General features: G+C 37.8%; 2 protein-coding genes across 4 annotated transcripts in view; one reads left to right on the top strand and one right to left on the bottom strand.

Moving 5' to 3' along the window:
* Positions 1-14,843, bottom strand: part of C2CD3 (C2 domain containing 3 centriole elongation regulator) — a 133,211-nt gene extending 118,368 nt beyond the window's left edge. For 2 of the 3 annotated variants that reach the window (XM_024131586.3, XM_055078764.1), the window contains exons 1-5: positions 14,605-14,843; positions 11,920-12,189; positions 9,619-9,776; positions 3,404-3,627; positions 2,554-2,801 (exon numbers count right to left, since the gene is read on the bottom strand). In XM_024131586.3, the coding sequence (XP_023987354.2) occupies positions 2,554-2,801; positions 3,404-3,627; positions 9,619-9,776; positions 11,920-12,189; positions 14,605-14,659 (955 nt within the window). In that variant the 5' untranslated portion in view covers positions 14,660-14,843. The remainder of the gene's footprint in view (positions 1-2,553; positions 2,802-3,403; positions 3,628-9,618; positions 9,777-11,919; positions 12,190-14,604) is intronic. The other variant, XM_024131585.3, reaches the window with a different exon arrangement.
* A 317-nt stretch (positions 14,844-15,160) lies between these two features.
* The window catches only part of PPME1 (protein phosphatase methylesterase 1), a 90,395-nt gene continuing 86,875 nt past the window's right edge, over positions 15,161-18,680 (top strand). The window contains exon 1 of the mRNA XM_055091499.1: positions 15,161-15,374. Coding sequence (XP_054947474.1) covers positions 15,274-15,374 — 101 coding nt within the window. The 5' untranslated portion in view covers positions 15,161-15,273. The remainder of the gene's footprint in view (positions 15,375-18,680) is intronic.

Here is an 18,680-nt window from a genome sequence, read left to right as displayed (position 1 = left end):
TAAGCTGGGACAAAGTGAGAGAGTGGCATGGACATATATACACTACCAAATGTAAAATAGATAGCTAGTGGGAAGCAGCCACATAGCACAGGGAGATCAGCTCGGTGCTTTGTGACCACCTAGAGGGGTGGGATAGGGAGGGTGGGAGACACAAGAGGGAAGAGATATGGGGATATATGTATTTGTATAAATGATTCACTTTGTTATAAAGCAGAAACTAACACACCATTGTAAAGCAATTATACTCCAAAAAAGATGTTAAAAAAAAAAAAGAACTCTAACTTAAGTCAAAACCAAAAAAATTAAAAATAAAAAAAATTTAGGGGCTTCCCTGGTGGCGCAGTGGTTGAGAGTCCGCCTGCTGATGCAGGGGAAACGGGTTCGTGCCCCGGTCCGGGAAGATCCCACGTGCCATGGAGTGGCTGGGCCCGTGAGCCATGGCCGCTGAGCCTGCGCATCCAGAGCCTGTGCTCCACAGCAGGAGAGGCCACAACAGTGAGAGGTTCGCGTATCGCAAAGAAAAAAAAAAAAAAAAAAAGAAATTTAAAAAATTTATAAAAGTAAAAACAATTAAAAAAGAAAGAAGCCTTCCTTTGCCAACATACATAAAACAGCATTCTATCCTCCCTCCTTCCTTGCTTCATTTTTTTCCCATTGCCATTACCACTATCTAACACTACATACTTATTTATCTAGTTTATCATTGGTATTCCTATCTAGAATATAAGATCCATAGGGGAGGATTTTGTGCCTTTTTTAAAAAGAAATTTAAATTGCTATATTCTTAACACCTAGAAGACTGCCAGACATTTAGTAAGTGCTGAAAAAATAACTGCTTAATGAGTGAACAAATATTTTATCAAAGTCTGGTGCCCAGGTCTACACAAAATACTCCAGGTGTGAGAATGACAAGTGCTGAGTATAGTCAGACAACTTTCTTTCTTGTTAATGTAGCCTAGGGTTGCATTAAAGTCTAAAAGTAATATAGGGACTTCTCTGGTGGTGCAGTGGTGAAGAATCCGCCTGCCAATGCAGGGGACACGGGTTTGACTCCTGGTCCGGGAAGATCCCACATGCCGCGGAGCAACTAAACCTGTGCTCCACAACTACTGAGCCTGTGCTCTAGAGCATGCCAGCCACAACTACTGAAGCCCACGCGCCTAGAGCCCGTGCTCCGCAACAAGAGAAGCCACTGCAATGAGAAGACTGCGCACAACAATGAAGAGCAGCCCCCGCTCACCGCAACTAGAGAAAGCCCATGCGCAGCAACGAAGACCCAATGCATCCAAAAAAAAAAAAAAAAGTAAAAAAATAAATAAATAAAATAAAATTAACATACCATAATCAGAGTATATTTTTTAAACTAGGGGATCACAGACATTTTAGTTGAAAAAATATTAACACAATGTCTTTCTTCATTAAAAAAAATCCTTACTAATGTAAATTTTGTATCCAAGTAGTTCTTTTTTTTGTCTTTAAACTAGAATTTATTGGTATACAAAACTCCATTTCATAGATAAAGTGGCACATCTTTGCAGCTTCTATTGCACCAAGTTTTGAAGATTAAAAACACACAAAAAGAAACATTTGGTTTTGAAAACACTGCAAATAGCCAAATATAGTACTTTGGTAAATAAAAAATAAAATGGTTCAGAGTAACACAATCTGAGGAAAGAAACATCCTGGAGGAAATGAACTATGGACATCAGACAATGGTCACATTCCCCCCGTCCAGCTCCATAGATAAGGCAAGACTTGCTAAGTCTATGGATCATGACCCCACAGAGGTCCAAGTAGTTTTAATTTAAAAGACTTTTCTACTAATGCTGCAGATATTCTACTTTGGAAATTTTACTTGTGAGGATGGAGACAAATTTATGTCATGCTCTTGATGTCACAGAGATATATGGTTGACCATTAAAGTGTAACATAAGGTACCAAAATTGCTTTTAATATAATACCACTACCTAAAATGAGATAATCCAAGCTCATTCCTATTTCCTTTTTAAATTTCAGTGTAAGCCCTTACACAGGTAAACTGACTCCTTTCTACTTCTGTTTGGCTGTCAGTCATATTTAATACCCAAAAGTAAGATCAGCAGTTTCTGTGCACTGAATGTTCCCACTGAAACCAACAGTTTTCAGAATATGAAACAGGTTTAGTACTAGCACAATGGTATAAGTAAATTCTGCACAACGGTATAAGTAAATTCTGATGATGAGACAAAAATCTTATTTGCTTTGAATTATCTCGGAAAAAATCAGGACTAATATTTTTCTATGATAAAGGCTTTCCTCCCATACCCAGGTTCACTTTAAATGGTTCCTTCCCCAAACGTAAAATTATAAGTGCCCAGTAATTATTTAGAAGAAACTCAGTGGTTTAATAGAGCTGCCCTTAAATGGTTAGAAATTCTGGACTCTAGTAAGATTACTCACTTTTATTTGGCTATTTAGTTCAAACAGAAGTCTTGGTTCTCTTTGTAGGTTGCCTAATGAGCAGAGTAATCCCAATAAATATAGCTTAGTCTCAGTTCACAAATACATACATACCTAAAAGAAGGTCCTTGGTAGGCGGGTTGTTTGAAGAAAGAATGCATGAGTCACTGTGACTCTTGGCAACTGTCCTAATTTGAGGCCAGAATTCAGAACTGTTGAGAAGGGACATCTGCTTCTGTGGGGCTTTGCCTTTCAGAGTCATAGACTCTAAACTCTGTCCTGAATTAAGATGGTGCTGTAGTCCAAAGAAAGAGTCCTTTATTGTATCAGAGTTCTCTGCAAGGTACAAGTGGTCCTTTCCCCTGTTTTAAAATAAAGGAGAACTTCAGCAGTATATTATCCATTATGGTAACATTCCATTTTGTCAGAGAAAGAAAGTGGATCAGTGGTGTATAGCAGTGTAGCTCAGACTTTGTAAATATGTTTTTCATTTCCCAAATTAGATAAATAATAGATGTTTTACCTATAATTGTATGGTTGTGGCTAAAGTGAGACAATGAAATAAAGAGCTCAGTGCTGAGCCTGACACACAGCAAATGCCTGATAATTATTTAAAATCAAAATCTGTTTCTCTTACTTCATTCCATTTCACAAACACTGCCTTTTCCCTCTTTCCCTTCATGTACACCTATCATGGCATCTCTATGTGACTTAGACATACTTATTTATCTGTATATTGGCCTCCTCACTAGATTGTGAGCAATCTTCAAAAATAGGAATTGTGTCTTATTAATTTCTATGCCTAGCACCTGGTACTGGACCAGGAACATAGTGAGTACTTAATACTTATTTGCTGAATGAATGACTACCTTTAACCTTTTACACAACCACAAATGAAAGACCGAAATTATGAGTACACTGGGAGTTAGCAGACAGTCTGACTGGTACTAGGTGTGGTAATTACCTTGGAGTGGTTGGCCTACTGCTGTTGGCTGCTAATTCTTTTCCATCAATTTTGGTGGTAGTGATCCTCTGAGGCCTTGATGGAACCAGAAACTGAGTATTGCCTGCTTCAGTGTATTCTCTGAATCCTTGTTCAGATAAAAGCACATTTTCTGTCATGTCAGTGGTAGGAAGAGGATTGTAGCTGTCATAAGTTTCTGACAAAGGCTCCAGGGCAAGTGAGACCTGAAAGGGACATGTAATGTATCAGAAGTCTTTTTTTTTTTTTATAGCATTGATTAATTTTAAGACCCTCTAATATAAATTAATGGCCCTGTTCCTTATAGGATCTAGTTCAAATTCCTGCCTACCTCAGAAGCCTCATTTCTCACTGTGTTCCCCTCCTCCATCTCTCTCTCCTGGATATACCAATTACTTACAGTTTTCTAAATGTACCTTATATTTCATTCCCTTATGCCTTCATGTGCAAATTTCCTCCAGCATTACTTCCTCTGTGAAAACTTCTTTGTGTTCAGGCAGAGATGTTATGGCCACTCCGTTTTTCATGTTTCTATTTACTTTGTATCTATCCATTAATATAACCACCATTTATTGAACACTTCACAATAGGCCAGAAACTGTGCTATGTTCCTCACATAGAGAAGCTGATGTGATGATATAACTGTCAGGAAAGTATATTATCCTAATTTGAAGATTAAAAAAAAAAGCAGAGGTTTAAAGGACGTATTTGTACTTCCAGTTTATTTGTTATCCTGATCAGATTATGAAGTCCTTGAAGGCATGAACTGTCTTCTTCATTTTTCTGTAGACTAATCAGTAGAAGTATACACTTAGTGTACAAGTATGCATAATAATGACTAATGGTCTGAAAAACAAAAGAATGACATAGCACCTGTTGCATCCTTATTGCTAGCTATTTGAGAAAAATAAGGCCCTAGTTCTATGCTGGGGATGAGGCAGGGTGAAGAGGGAGGAACATTAAGATGAAAAGTAATTACTTGAAGTTTCCTTTAACGTCCAACTCCTCTGAATTCAGGCACTCTACTAAAAAGCTTTCCAGGTCTCTGAAAAGCCCAATGGAGAAAAGCTTAATGTAGGAATAAAAAATAAACAGAGCCTAAAGCAAAACTTTAGAGAAGAAATCGAAGAATGTACTCCAAAAGAAAAGAAGAGCAGTGTTGAAAGTTCAGTTACAATGACATAGACAGCAGAAGGAATTGTTCAAGTAGCCAAAGAGAGTCACATAATGATGAATGGCCTAAGACAAAAATGAAAGATTGCAGTTAAATATTTTAAGAAGTCTCTGGGAAGGTCAATGGAATAATTTATGTGGAGAAACTGCCAAGGCACAGACTCAGTAAACACACTTGAGTCTTGATGAGGAGAATTTTGTTCATGAACCAGGTAGCATAAAGTCCTTTAAATCTATTCATCATTAAGATTTTCTACAAAGACAAATGACCGGAATGCAGTGGGATAAATACTTTGTGCAGTCACTGCTATAAGAGGATCACATAAAATCCTGGCTGCCCAAATATAAGTGTCAGAAAATCGTCCCTTGCCATTCATCACTTGCCAAAAGACTGCCACTTTATTCTAGAAACAAAGGAGACACTGAGAATAAAGGCTGAGTCCCTGGCCTTAACAATAACCTGCTGGCTGGCCAGAGTTTTGCTTTTTCCCTAAGCAAATTTGAACTAGTCTCAAAACAACTCAAAGGCCTTTACTACCAGTGAGAAAGAAAAGGAAAGTCCAGTTACCTGCCACACCCACCTTACAATCAAAATATAGGTGCTGGCCTAACTCCTTTGTTCAATTAACAAATATTTGTTGATACTAGTTCAGTGCCAGGCTCTGGGCTACTTGCCTGGGGCAAAGAGATGAATAAAACATGGAACCTGACCCAAAGGATCAGAGTATCTTGTAGGGGAATTTAAAAAGAAGTCATTTTAATATAAAATGGTGAGTTCTGGGATTATCTGCTACATTTATAACATCTGATATTGGAGAGAACATATTAGTATGTCTATTTTTCAGACTTATGCTAGTCAATATAGCATTTTAAAAGATTTCAAAATTATTTAACAGTGATTAAGAAAACAGATTTTATGTAAAAATTTGAATTTCTGGCTTCTCTTGAAAAATCAGAAGATCCAGCAATGCTGGGTTTCCATCCCATTGTGGCAAAAATTAGCTGGAGTAGACTAGTGGCTTTAGTCAGGGTATGTGCTCCAGTTTGCAAAGTCCCCAGCCATGTCCCAACATGAGGTAGAGGGACAACTTCTGTTTATCATCACATTTGATCTGCTACATTAAAAAAAGTTTATTTAATACAGTAAAATGGACATTTTTGTAAATATACACTTCTTTGAATTTTAATCTATGTTTAGATCCATGTAACCACCACCATAATTAAGATATGGAACACTTCCATCACCCCCCAGAAACTCCCTTTGTAGTCATGCCCTCTTCTCGTCCCTAACCTCTAGCAACAGTTAAATTTGATAAAATTCAAAACTCATTTATGATTAAATCTCTCAGAAAACTTGGACTTTCTCAACGATAAAGGGAATCTATGAAAAACCTGCATCTAATACCATAATCAATAGTGAAAAGACCAAATGCTTTCCTCCCAAGAACAAGGCAAGTGTATCTGCCTGGTTTCATCCAAGGCAAATGGATGAAAATTGTGTAATATCCATACAATGGAACACAACTCTGCAAAAGGGAATTACTGATACACAAAGTAATATGGATGAATCTCTAAACCTGGCTTCTTTCCGTTATTCTATTAATATTTCTTTTTTTTCCTATTAACATTTCTTAACCTAGTTGAGGAGCCAATGGGTGTTCACTGGATGGTTATTTTTATATCTTATACTATCTCTTTTAATAAAAACAAAAAAATTAAATGAAATAAAACATGTAGTGCCTAACATGTGGTAGGCATGCATATAATAAGTGTTGCTAATGGGAATTCCCTGGCGGTCGAGTGGTTAGGACTCCGTGCTCTCACTGTTAAGGGCCTGGGGTTCAATCCCTGGTCGGGGAACTAAGATCCCACAAGCAATGCGGTGTGGCCAAAAAAATAAAAAATAAATGTTGCTAAAAAAGTTATCAGCATGAATTCCTTCAATGTTATTCATCTCAAAATGTTTCTCCTCTTTCCCTCCTTGTTATAATTCCTCCATTCCAAAGGTAACCCCTATCAGTTGTGTTCTTAATAGAAATTCATTCCCATCTAATTCTCTTCATGACCTTACTTGCTCAATTATCCTCTTTTATTTTCAATATCTTTCTTCACTTGCTTTTCTCTTGGTCTACAAAACAAATCAGGTCTCCTATACTCTAAAAAAGGCTCAGCAAACTCATTCTGTAAAGGGGCAGAGGGTAAATATTTTAGGCTTTATTGCACATTCTTCTTTTTTAAAGTGACCCTTTAAACATATAAAAACCATTTTTAGTTAGAAGGCCAGATTTAGTCCACTGGGCAAAGTTTGCCAACTCCTCTTCTAAAGTAGCAACAAACTTCTCAATTCTGCTACCCGCTATCAATACTTTCCTCTCCAATTCAAGTAAATTTGGCATGTCCCTGTCATGTGCCTAAGTACCATGTTAAGTGCTTCCATATTTTTTCATATCATTTAATCCCTACAACAATGCCATAAGGTAAAAGTTATTATCTTCATTTTATAAAATAGGATACTGAAGCTCAGAGAGTACAAATGAACACCAGAAATGTTTTCATAACCAGTTTTTCCATGTCTAAGTCTTGTGCTACTTCCATTAGGTCACACTACCTCTCCCTCTGTTCGCTGCCATTTATGTGGGAAACAGAGAGAAATCTCTGTTATTTCTACCTCTTCACTGTAATTACTACTTATTTACTTATACCATAGTCTTTCAAAATCTGACCTCTGTCTGCAAGGATCTATTAAAACAATTCTCTAAAGAACCCAATGACACTGAAATAAAAAACATACAAGTATTATTGTATCAACTGACATTTAAATAAGGGGGGAAAAAGATGCACCACCTTAGAAAACAGTCCAGTAGTTCCTCAAAGTTAAACATACTTACCATATGACCACAATTCTATGCCTAAGTATATACCCAAGAGAACTGAAAGCATCTGTTCACAAAAAACTTGTATGCAAATGTTCATAGCAGCATTATTCATAAAAGTCAGAAAGTGGAAACAATCCAAATGTCCATCAACTGAAGAATGGATAAACAACATGTGCTATAATATATCCATAGAATGGAATATTATTTAGCTATAATAAGGAATAAAGTACTGATTCATGCTACAACATGGATGAACCTTGAAAACATTATGCCAAGTGAAAGAAGCCATATACAAAAGGTCACATATTATATTACATCATTTATTTGAAATGTCCAGAATAGGCAATATATAGAGACAGAAGGTAGATTAGTGGTTGCCAGGGGTTGGGGAAAGGTAAAAAGGGGAATGACTACTAATGGGTATAGTGTTTCTTCTTGGGGTGATAAAATGCTCTGGAATTAGATAATTGTGATGGTTGTACAATCTTGTGAATACACTAAAAACTACTGAACTGTATACTATAAAAGGGTGAATTTTATGGCATATGAATTATATCTCATTTTTTTATATAAGAAAAAAACCTACCTAGAATTCTACACTCCAACTGTTTTTATTTTCCCTTGTTTTTTTCTTCCCCAGTCATTAATCATATGCATATATGTGGGTATAATTTTAATTCTCTTTTGTCATCAATCCAAAATAATTTTCCATGTTGCTACACAATCATAACTATATAATTTTATCTTTTATGGAAACCAAATATTCCACTAATAGACGATTTAAATATCATTGAATAAACTGTTTTCATTTTTTCAATATTAAAAGTGCATTTCCATAACCAGTCCGAAGCATATAACTTTCCCCTCTTTTTATGGTATTTCCTTAATATAAGACCCTAGGGGTAGAATTATTGAGGTAAATGATATATGATAATTATTATGGCTCTTGAAACATAATGCCAAACTGTTTTCGCAGGTCTGATGCAAATCTGTACCATTATCAGAAAAGGAGGAGTAAACCAGTCCCATTTTACCATGAAGTTACCATCATAAGGTGTCACTATATTTCAATATATTATAAATAAAAATATGATAAATAGAATACAGAAAATGTTCAGTTCTTTTACTTAGTTAAATCTATTTCTGGACTTTATTCTCTTCCTTTGACAATTATGTGCTTGTGGTTTTATAATAGGTTCTTACATCTGGTAATGTTATATGTTCTTTCCTCATCTTTTTTGAACCGTTTTCTTAAACACCTGCTTAAATTTCTATACATATTTTAGAATACATTTGACAAGGTATAAATTCCTCAAGGATTTGAATATTCAGAATTCTCTAGGAAGAACTCCCAGAGTATCCCTAAGAAAGAGACCCTTCTATGTTCCTTCCCACCATCCTGTACCTATCTATAGTATATGTGTATCAATACCACACTGCGTTCTACTTGTTACTCTCTTCTATTTCCTCTTACCTGACTTTGGAAAAATAACTGAAAGGCCCATCTCTTATCTTTGTATCTTAAGTTAGTGGCACATAACAGCATATCAAAAAAATGTAGGCTGAATCAATGAATGAACAATCAACAACTGGTTATGGAGATGCACTTCTAATACTGAAAAAATGAAAACAGTTTATTCAACAATATTAAAATCGTAGTCTATTGACTCATTTAAGATACCACTTAAATGAGTCAAACAAGCCATTACTGCTTGGCACTATGTTAGGAGCTGTGGAACAAACAAAGAAAGTAGAAAACACTGACCTGTCTCCCAGGGAATCTAGAAACTAAAAGGAAGGGAAATTAAAGGGAAACTACAAATACAAAATTTTAGAGACTATGTAGGATTTTAACTGAACAATGATTATATAATTCATGTTATTCTGAATTTAATAAAGAGTACAGAGAAGAATGAATGCAGTAGGAGCTGCGAAGGTCTCTTGGAACTTGAGATGGGCAGCAAAGCACTAAGAGGATATGGATAAGTGGGAAATAAGTCCATGACAGTCTGGGTAAAAACATGAACAAAAGCATGAAGTGGGAATTTACATGGTGGGAGTCACGTACCTACCCGTTCTACAAACAGACTCAACTATCTGTGCCCCCAAAGTTTTATTCTATGTAGCAGAGAATTATAATATTTTTACCTGGAGTTCTCCAAGTTTCTTAGATGTTGGTGAAACAATGGTAAAAAATCCATTGATGTGATGGGTTGGAGAAAGCTGGGCTAGTCCACTGATCTGAACTCTACCAACCGGAAGATGTTCAAGTTTGGTGATTACTTCCAGCACCAGCACAGCCATATCTAATCAGAAACAATTACAACATAGGCAGACATTTTTCATTTACCTTTTTTTTTGGAAGTGGGAAGAGGAATATACATTACAAAATTTTTATACTTAAAAAAATCATTTTATTTTCAAATAAACTATGCACTTACCATATCATTCAGGGGGTGGGGAAGAGTGAACCCAAGATCAAAAGAACAACAAAGTTTTAGAGAAAAGCAATGACAAATACCTCAAATGGAGAAAAAAATTACATAAAAATATTTAGAATATCAAGTATTTGATAAGGAAAACACCTTTAAGAGAGTATATATATATTTTTTACATATTTGGCAAGGACTCAGACTTTAGTTTTGAAATAAAAAAGCAACAATAAAAAAATTCTCAGTTTTTAAATTCTCACCATTTCTAGTTTTGAATTGGACAAAGGGCTTCTCTTGTATAGGTGCATGGGTTGGTTCCTGCCTCTCAGGAATATTTTACTGCTTATTTCTCAATAATATCTGGAACACTGAAAGGCTGAGAGCACTTAGAACTAAAAGGAATGGAAATAAACTCCTTAACTGTATTCGTCAATTGGTTGCTTAGACTTAACACCTTCATGGTCCTAATTTACAGCAGGAGAAATAAAATGCATGCATATGCAATCTGAGATTATTTCAGGACAGTGTAACTTCTGAATATTTTCTTACCCAAGTTAAGAAAGTGGTTCATTTTCACCCTTTGTTCAATGCTGTAGTGAAAAGCGTATTGGATTTACAATTAGAAGATTTGTGATTGTGTTGTGGCTCCAACATTCACAAGATACTTCTGTGTAAGCCACAGCTGTCTAAAAAATAGGCATCATAATACTTATATCATGGCTGTGTGAGGAATGGAAGTATTGCAAGTAAAACACATAGCACAGTATCCTCTTACATGGCAGTTGCTTAATGGCTGTTATATGACTTTAGGCAACTTTCTTAACGTATCACCGTCCCTGTCTTACCTAATCATGCAAGTTCTCTGAAAATTCTATGAGCTAATATGTGTAACAGTGCTTTGCAGACTATAAAATAACGTGCATATATAGAATAAGGGAAATGTACCAACATTTGTTGGTTATTTACTAACAGCCAGGCTCACCCATGTCTCATTTATTTTCTTAATGAAATATCTATGTGTATCTTTTAAAAGTTCTCATCACTTTCTACCTACTATTGTAACTAAACTTCTTTGTGCATTTAGTTAGAATTAGATACCATTCTGATTAAATTTTTTGATTCATTTTTGTAATCTCCACAGTGTCTAGCACAACGTCTAGCACATGCTAAGTGTTCAATACATATTTTTTGAATAACTGAATTTTTTTTCTTTATATGTTGATGTCTTCAAAATTTTCTTCTTGAAAGAAGGCAAACTTAAGGACAAGTTAATCTTTAATTCACCTCTGGCTCTCCGGTATTCTTAGCCCAACAATATTTACATGATAAATGCTTAATTTTTACTGACTTGAACTGAATTGATTTGATAAGTCCACCATCCAAAATGTGTTTATATGAAAACTTGACCTGAATAGAGAAATAACACAGTACATTTAGAATGCTTTCTTTTAACAGAAATGAAGAAATTTTGGCTCCTGGTTCCAGTAGAGGGATCCTCCCTTCTCTGAAAATCTGTACTATTAACTCACTAAACCACTCAGTTGGCATTTAGCATGTATTATCTTGTATTATTGGTAAATTTTATATCTATATCATCTTTCCTTTAGCATAATGTACGTCCCAGAGTAGAGACTACAGTTATTCCTTAAAGAAGCATGGTGTGGTGACAAGTGCATGAGTTTTGGTGTCAGAGAGAAGTGGGTTCAAATCCTAATTTTGCCATTTGTCAACTATGTAACCTTATAGAGGATTCATTTTATCTCTCTGAACCTCAGTTTCATTGTCTATAAAACAGAGAAAATATCTATCTTGCAGGGTTATTAAGGATTAGAAATAACATGTATCAACTGGTAGCACATAGTATACTCTCAATAATGGTGGCTATTACAAAACCTCTTTGACTCCTCAATAATTAACAATGCCATAGATACTAAGTACACAATAACACCTATTGTTAACAACATAATCACATGCTTCTTATTAGGCCTACAGGTGAAATGATAAGACAAAAACATACCTGTTAGATAAGAGGTAAACTGCTTTGGACCACAGCGAATAGCATAACGTGTAGTTGTTCTCACAGCTTTTGGTTCGGTCTGCAATGCATCCCTGGGACAAAAGAGTGTTCCTTCTGATGTTTCTCCCCACCATCTCACTCGAACAAGTACACAAGCAGGAGGCTTTGTAATCTTCCATATGACTTTATTAATAGTAAGTTTCAGAAAGCAGCGTAGCTGGCCTTCAACCAGGGGTGGTAGGCTTGTAGATGGAGAAATGTCACTTAAACCTGTGGAGGAATCCAAGAATACTAAGTCGAAATTTAGTCTAAATACAGAAAATACATAATCTGCTTTTTGAATGAAAACACACAAACATTTTCGTCTCTACAGAGAGAAGGCTTATTCTATTTATTCTAATACATAAGAAGTAACTAGCAAACCAGACCATAGAATAACCTATCTGGTCACTTAAGCCATCCTGACAACTAGTTAGTATTCAGGATTTGATTCAGGTTATTGTAAGTAAAGGACATACCAACTTAAGACATGCTAATACAAACTCCTCTTTAACTGAAAGATATTAAATGAAAAATACAAATACAATGATAGAGTATACAAGTTTAAAAAAAAATCTATGAAGTAGTTGAAATTTTTCTTCCAAGTACTGTTGTTCTGATTATTGCAATGTCCAGTTTTTAAGATGTTATCTTTACCTAATTCTCTTACTTTAAAACCATCACTAAACATAAAACAGCAACAACTCCTGTCAATCAGTTCTCAAATGAAGTCTACACCTTACAACTCAGCACTTCAAGAAAGACCACCTTAGACTGTGTCTTTTCTTCCTGCCAATATCACACAATAAGGACAGAAACTATCATCTTCAGATTATGCCATTATCTTTTAGCACAGTGCTGGGTTCATAATATTTATAGCTTTTAGACAGATAATAAAATGTAAATGAGGTAATTCATCATGGCTTTCTATAAAGCTTTCCTTTAATGACCCTGATTGTCTTCTAGTCACGGTATCTTCTAACCATGACTTAGAGGAGATTTAAAAAGTCATTCCAATATTACACACACCTTTCTATTCCTCTCACTTTTCCCTGGGGAGTGGTCATGCCTCACAAGAAAAAAATATACTGGAGTCTATCAGATCAGGAATTTATATAACTAATTCTTTGGATTTCTAAAGTGAACAGCCTCTCTGCTTTCTTTAGTGAAGAAAAGACCCACCATAATCTTTATGGATAACTAGTTTCAATATAAAAATTATACCCAGGTGTGTACATGAGTATTACTGTATATACATGTGGTATAATAAGAAGGACATTCTTACGTTATTTCTATTTTGATTTTCCTCCTATCAACCAAATATGCTTGACTGGTTTGACATAGGCAGCACCAGCACTGAACACTTCCGCACTTCTGTTTCATATCCTCCCATCATTCCTGGAAGGAAACGCATTACCTCAAAACTGCCTTAGTTATCCTTAAACAGTTTGGATAAGGTTTATTCCCAGACTGCAGCTTTAGTCTTCAATCCAATGGCCTAATGCACTATCACTATTCCTAATACCTCTTTGCCTATACTATAAAATACAGTCACCCAGTTTTTGTTTTGTTTTGAGGCAGCCCTGTAGATTCCATTTCATTTCATGATCTGCCCTGGGTTCCCAGGGTGACTGTTCTTGCTGCAGCTCACATTTCCCTGGTCTCTTCATAAGCCTGCTTCTTTTTGAGCAGACTAACCTGATGAGGTCCTCTTGCTACACACTTTTCCATCACCTCAAATCCTTCAGAGATCTTCGTGCCCTAAGCCCCCCCACCCCACTCCAACCCTACCACACCGTCGCTCCCCAGTCTTTCTTCCTCTCTCCTCCACAACTATCTTTTCCCTACTCGCACCTGTAGCCCTTCACGATTCATGACTGTCTCACACTTCAGTCATTCAATTAACATTTACTAAGCCCTGCTTCGTGTTAGTTCTTGGGGATTCAGTAATGTGTAAAACGTGATCCTTGCCTATTAGGATTACTGACATACTCTCCAACTTATTTTTCTTCCAGTTCTATGTGAACCTGCAAAGCTATACCTCCCCCCTCCCGTCCCCACACATTTTTTTATCAAAAACACTCCTAAGTCATGGGGATTTAAAGTACAGCACAGTGACTATAGTTAATGATAGTGTACTGTATATTTGAAAGTTGCTGAAGAGTAGATCTTAAAAGTTCTCTTCACAAGAAAAAAAAATGTTTGTAACTATGTACGGTGATGGATGCTAATTAGACATGTGGTAATCATTTCGAAATATATACAAACATTATGTTGTACACCTGAAACTAACATAATGTTATATGTCAATTATACTTCAATTTTTAAAAAGTAAAAACAAAACAAAACATTCCTACAGTTTTTTTGTTCTCTTCCTCTGGAAGGGTCCCCTTTTAGCCCTCACTTCGTCCCATTTATTCACCCACTTTGCCCCCTACTCCAGCCCCTATATCCTTTCCATTCGCGGGAGGGCCAATTGCCCTCTCTTTTAACCTTCTGATTTCGTGGTTATTCTCCCTCCTCAATCCCTTTTTTTTTTTTTTCTTTTAACAGGCGGCTGTGGGAGGTCTCCCTAGAATGCTTCGCGCCCTGCTCCCCCAACTCCGCCCAACTACGCTTTCCTCAACCTTTGGTCGCTCATATTACCTCTCTTCTTGCGGCTACCGCCGCCCCCAGGCCCCTGGGCTTTCCGCTGTTTCATGACGAGCCCCAGCTCTTCTTCACCAACTCAACTCCGACCCCAGCACCTAAGCCGTAGCCTCCCGCCATCCCTTCCCACGGCGCTGGCGTTCCCCGGCAACCGGCGCCGCTGGGCAGCTTGGGAGGCAGGAAGAAACCGGCTCTTCCTTTAACAGCCTCTAGGAAGCCATGAGAAAGAAAGGCGCCAAGACTCCTTCCCGTCAATAGACTACAACACCCAGGATGCTTTGCTGCACTACCTCTGCGGGGTTGGACGCGGCCTCCAGCTGCGCAAGCGGAAAGCGATATGCCCTTTGAGGACTCCATTGCCCAGGGTGCATTGCCTTCAGTAACGCTTCTCTTTCCGGCGAGGGTCATCGAGTTCTCCGCTTGGGGTCTGAGGGATCAGAGACTCCGTTACCCAGCTCCCTTTGTGGAGGCTGGTGCGCACTTCCGGTGGAAGCACTGGGGCGAGGGGGTGGAGTTTACGGAGCCGGTGGGCGGTGCTGCTGGTAGCTGGGTGCTATCCAAAGGCGACGGGGCGTCGCTAGGGGAGCGAGCTGTGTGACCGGTTGGGCTGCACTTAGCGTGGGACGAAGCTTCGGCTACTGTTCTACTGCCTGCGGCCTCCCCTTCATGTCGGCCCTCGAGAAGAGCATGCACCTCGGCCGCCTGCCCCCTCGCCCTCCTCTACCCGGCAGCGGGAGCAGTCAGAGCGGAGCCAAGATGCGAATGGGGTACGTAACCCGTACCCCTTCTCCCTAGAGGCCAGGCCCCGGCCATTGGAGAATGGTGTCTCTGGGCGTTTAGAGCGGCACGTCAAGGGAGGCTAAGGATAGGAGAGAATGTTGGCGGCGGCCTGTAGACGTTTAGATGAAGTAGAAGGCAGATCTGGGGACTAGGGGAGGCGCCAAGTCAATGGAAATTGGAGGATAAATAGTATTGGAGGGAGAAGGGAATGAGGTAAAGATTGAAGAAGCTGAGAGGATAGTTTAAGACATGTAGGAGGCACCTCCAGAAGAAGGGGTGGAGGAGGTTTGAGAAAAGGGAGAAGAGCGGTGACAAAGGTGGAGGGGAAATCTGCCAGGGATGGTTGAGGGAAATGGGAAACGACGGAAAGAAAAGTTGAGGGGAATTAGGGGAAGAACTCGGAAAAGATTTGGGAGGAGTAAATCTTTATCTAGTTTCTCTGAAAACTAGATAATAGAAAAAAGCTGGGGGAAACAGGGAACACCTGAGGTAGGGTTGGAGCGGAAAAGACAACCAGGGAGCAGAAGGTTCTAGAGAGAGTTCCTAGGGGTGTAAGAAGCAGATTCTGGGAGTGAGGGAGTGACTTAGAGATTAAGTCTCTTAAGGGGTACTGAGAAAGTGTGGGGATCAGGCCTAAGGAAAGATGGAGAACACAGCCAAGAAGACTGTTAGGGGTGATAGGAATGTGCTGAGAAGTGAGGGTAGGGAATAAGGGGAGGAGTGAGGAGGGAGTGGGCTGAGGGGCTTAGAGAGTAACCATGAGCTCCAGAGATTGAGAAATGACTAGGAGTAGGGTCTAGTGAATGGCGTGCTGCAGAGGTAAGGTCTGGGAAGCTTAAAGAGGAAGAGTTGGGAAATTGATTTTTGCTGGGCAAATAGGTCTGGTGGAAGCTAAGTACTGATCTGATAAGATTCAATTAATGAAGCACTGAGGGGAACCACTTAAAATGTTTTGGGGGAAACCGTCCTTTACTGGAATGGGAGGAGCTGTGTTGGCTTTTGGAATTTAGGTTGCTGAATGGCTTGGGCCAGGTTGGGGAATACTAAGGTGTAGGAGAGAGAGTGTAATGAGTTGAACCTGGGAGAAGTAGAAGGCAGAGGTAATTGAACAGGCAGTTAGTTGCTTTTGAGGGGTATTTGAAGTATCAGATAGCATTCTGGAGACTAGTGACTGAAAAGAGAAAAGGGGTAGGAAAAATACTTAGGTATGTGGTAGTCAAGAGTGTGTGTTTGGGATTCTAGAGATGGGTTGGTAGCCATTCTTGGAATAAGGACTAGAGAAGAAAAACCTTAGGTTCTGAAGATTAATATGTACAAAAACTGATCGAAAAGGAGATTTAGATAGGAGATACAATACTGTGAAAGCAGGTCCTAGGAATGAAGAGAAAGGAGAATCCTGTAAATTAAAACAGTGGAGTAGAGGGGTGGTGAGAATGGTTGGAAAAACTGGGGAAGGAAACTAAGAATTGAAGTGGAGACCTGACTATGAGACACAGTAGAAAACTGAGAAAACCTTGACAAGTGAAGATAGGTCGATGGATGCACAATACAAAGAGGTGGTAGAAGCCTACATGTAAGGTAAAATGAAGATCGTTTGGCTTTGGAAGACAAAGGTAGGACTGTAACATGATTAAGGAGGATTTGGAAGCTGATCCATGAGAGATTATTTGGGAAAATTAATCTGGACTATAAAATTAATGTAACGTTTATTGTTGATATGTATCTTAGTTGCCACCTTTCTTAAACTAAACTTTGATCTTTCAGTATTCCAGCACTCTTCTCTAAAATATATATAAAAATACTAGCTTTTTAATAACCATATATCCTTCAGATAAGTTAGAGCTTAGCTTCTCACTTTATCAAAAGTTCTCTGAAGATGAAGAACTGAAGAAAAATACTAGGAAAAAATAAAATCTACTGATTAGATTATTAGTAACTTAACCTCTTTAAATAGATGCTTAACCTCTTTAAATAGATGCTTAAGTAGCTTATTTTCCTGTATTTTTATTTTCTACTTCCTTATCGGAACATAGGCATGCCTTATGTAAGCCTAATGTTAATGATAATGTAGACTGTCTCCTCCCCTAGAATCATAAAGCTGGAAGAGAGTCTCTGAGACCTATTGTGTTTTTTGGATTCATAGTTGTTATCGTTGGCAATACTTAATTTGAGTTGTGTATCTTATTCCTTTGCAAATACGTTAGGATTCAGTCTTTCTTTTTTCTCAGTCAGTCCTCGTTTATGAAGTCTCACTTCTACCAATTTCAAATCATCCTTCTTTATTTCTAATTTCTTCTCACTTGCTTTTTTTTTTTTTTTTTTAACTCTTTCCATCTTTTCCACTCCCCAGTCCACCTCTTACTGTCAGGTTGGACCTGTTCCTTTGACAGTTTCTTATATGACTTACTCTTTCAAGTATTTTTCATAATCTCTTGCCTTCAGTTTCAGTAAACCTTATTTAGATATGTTTGCATATTCAGGGTGGTTTTGAGTTTTTGGTTTTTCCTGAGTTTCCATAGTTTTGTTTTTCCAAATGGATTTAGTAATTCCAGAGTATTGCTGGATAAAGCAATAATAACAATCACTTTTTTTTTCTTTTTTTTTTGAGTGAGTACTATATGCCAGGCTTTGTGGTAGTAGCTTTATTTATGTATGTTATTTCTCGGGTAAGGCCTGAGATCCTGGTTTTATTGTTCCTTGATAGATGCCAGTAGATTATACCCAAAACAGTGGTTTTGAACTTTTTAATTAAAGCGTTTGGAGCTACTCTGATTTTAGAGCCCTACTTGCAACTGGTATTAGTCTGTTAAGGTTGCCATAACAAAAATACCATATTTTTTTCTCAAGAGTTCTAGAGCCTGAGAAGTCCAAGATCAAGGCACCAGCAGATTCCGTGTCTGGTGAGGACCACTTCTTGGTTCATAGATGGCAGTCTTTTCACTGTGTCCTTACATGTGGGAAGGAAGAAGAGAGCTTTGTGGGGTCCCTTTTATAAGGGTACTAATCATATTTATGAAGGCTACACCCTCATGACCTTATCACCTCCCAAAGGCTCCACCTTCAAATACTGTAGAGGTTATTGGAGATTAGGATTTAAAGTGAATTTTGGGGGGCACAGTCTTTCAGTCTATAACACCTGGTGTGCTTGAGGGTGTTTTTATTTTATTTTATTTTTATTTTAAATATATTTTTTAACTTTTTAATTTAATTTTATTTTTTTTTTTATACAACAGGTTCTTATTAGTCATCAGTTTTATACACGTCAGTGTATACATGTCAATCCCAATCGCCCA

Source organism: Physeter macrocephalus, chromosome 16, assembly GCF_002837175.3.
Source record: "Physeter macrocephalus isolate SW-GA chromosome 16, ASM283717v5, whole genome shotgun sequence".
In the NCBI taxonomy this organism is placed as follows: Eukaryota; Metazoa; Chordata; class Mammalia; order Artiodactyla; family Physeteridae; genus Physeter; species Physeter macrocephalus.
The sequence above is the reverse complement of the archived record's forward strand: the minus strand, read 5'-3'. Positions and strand labels throughout refer to the sequence as shown.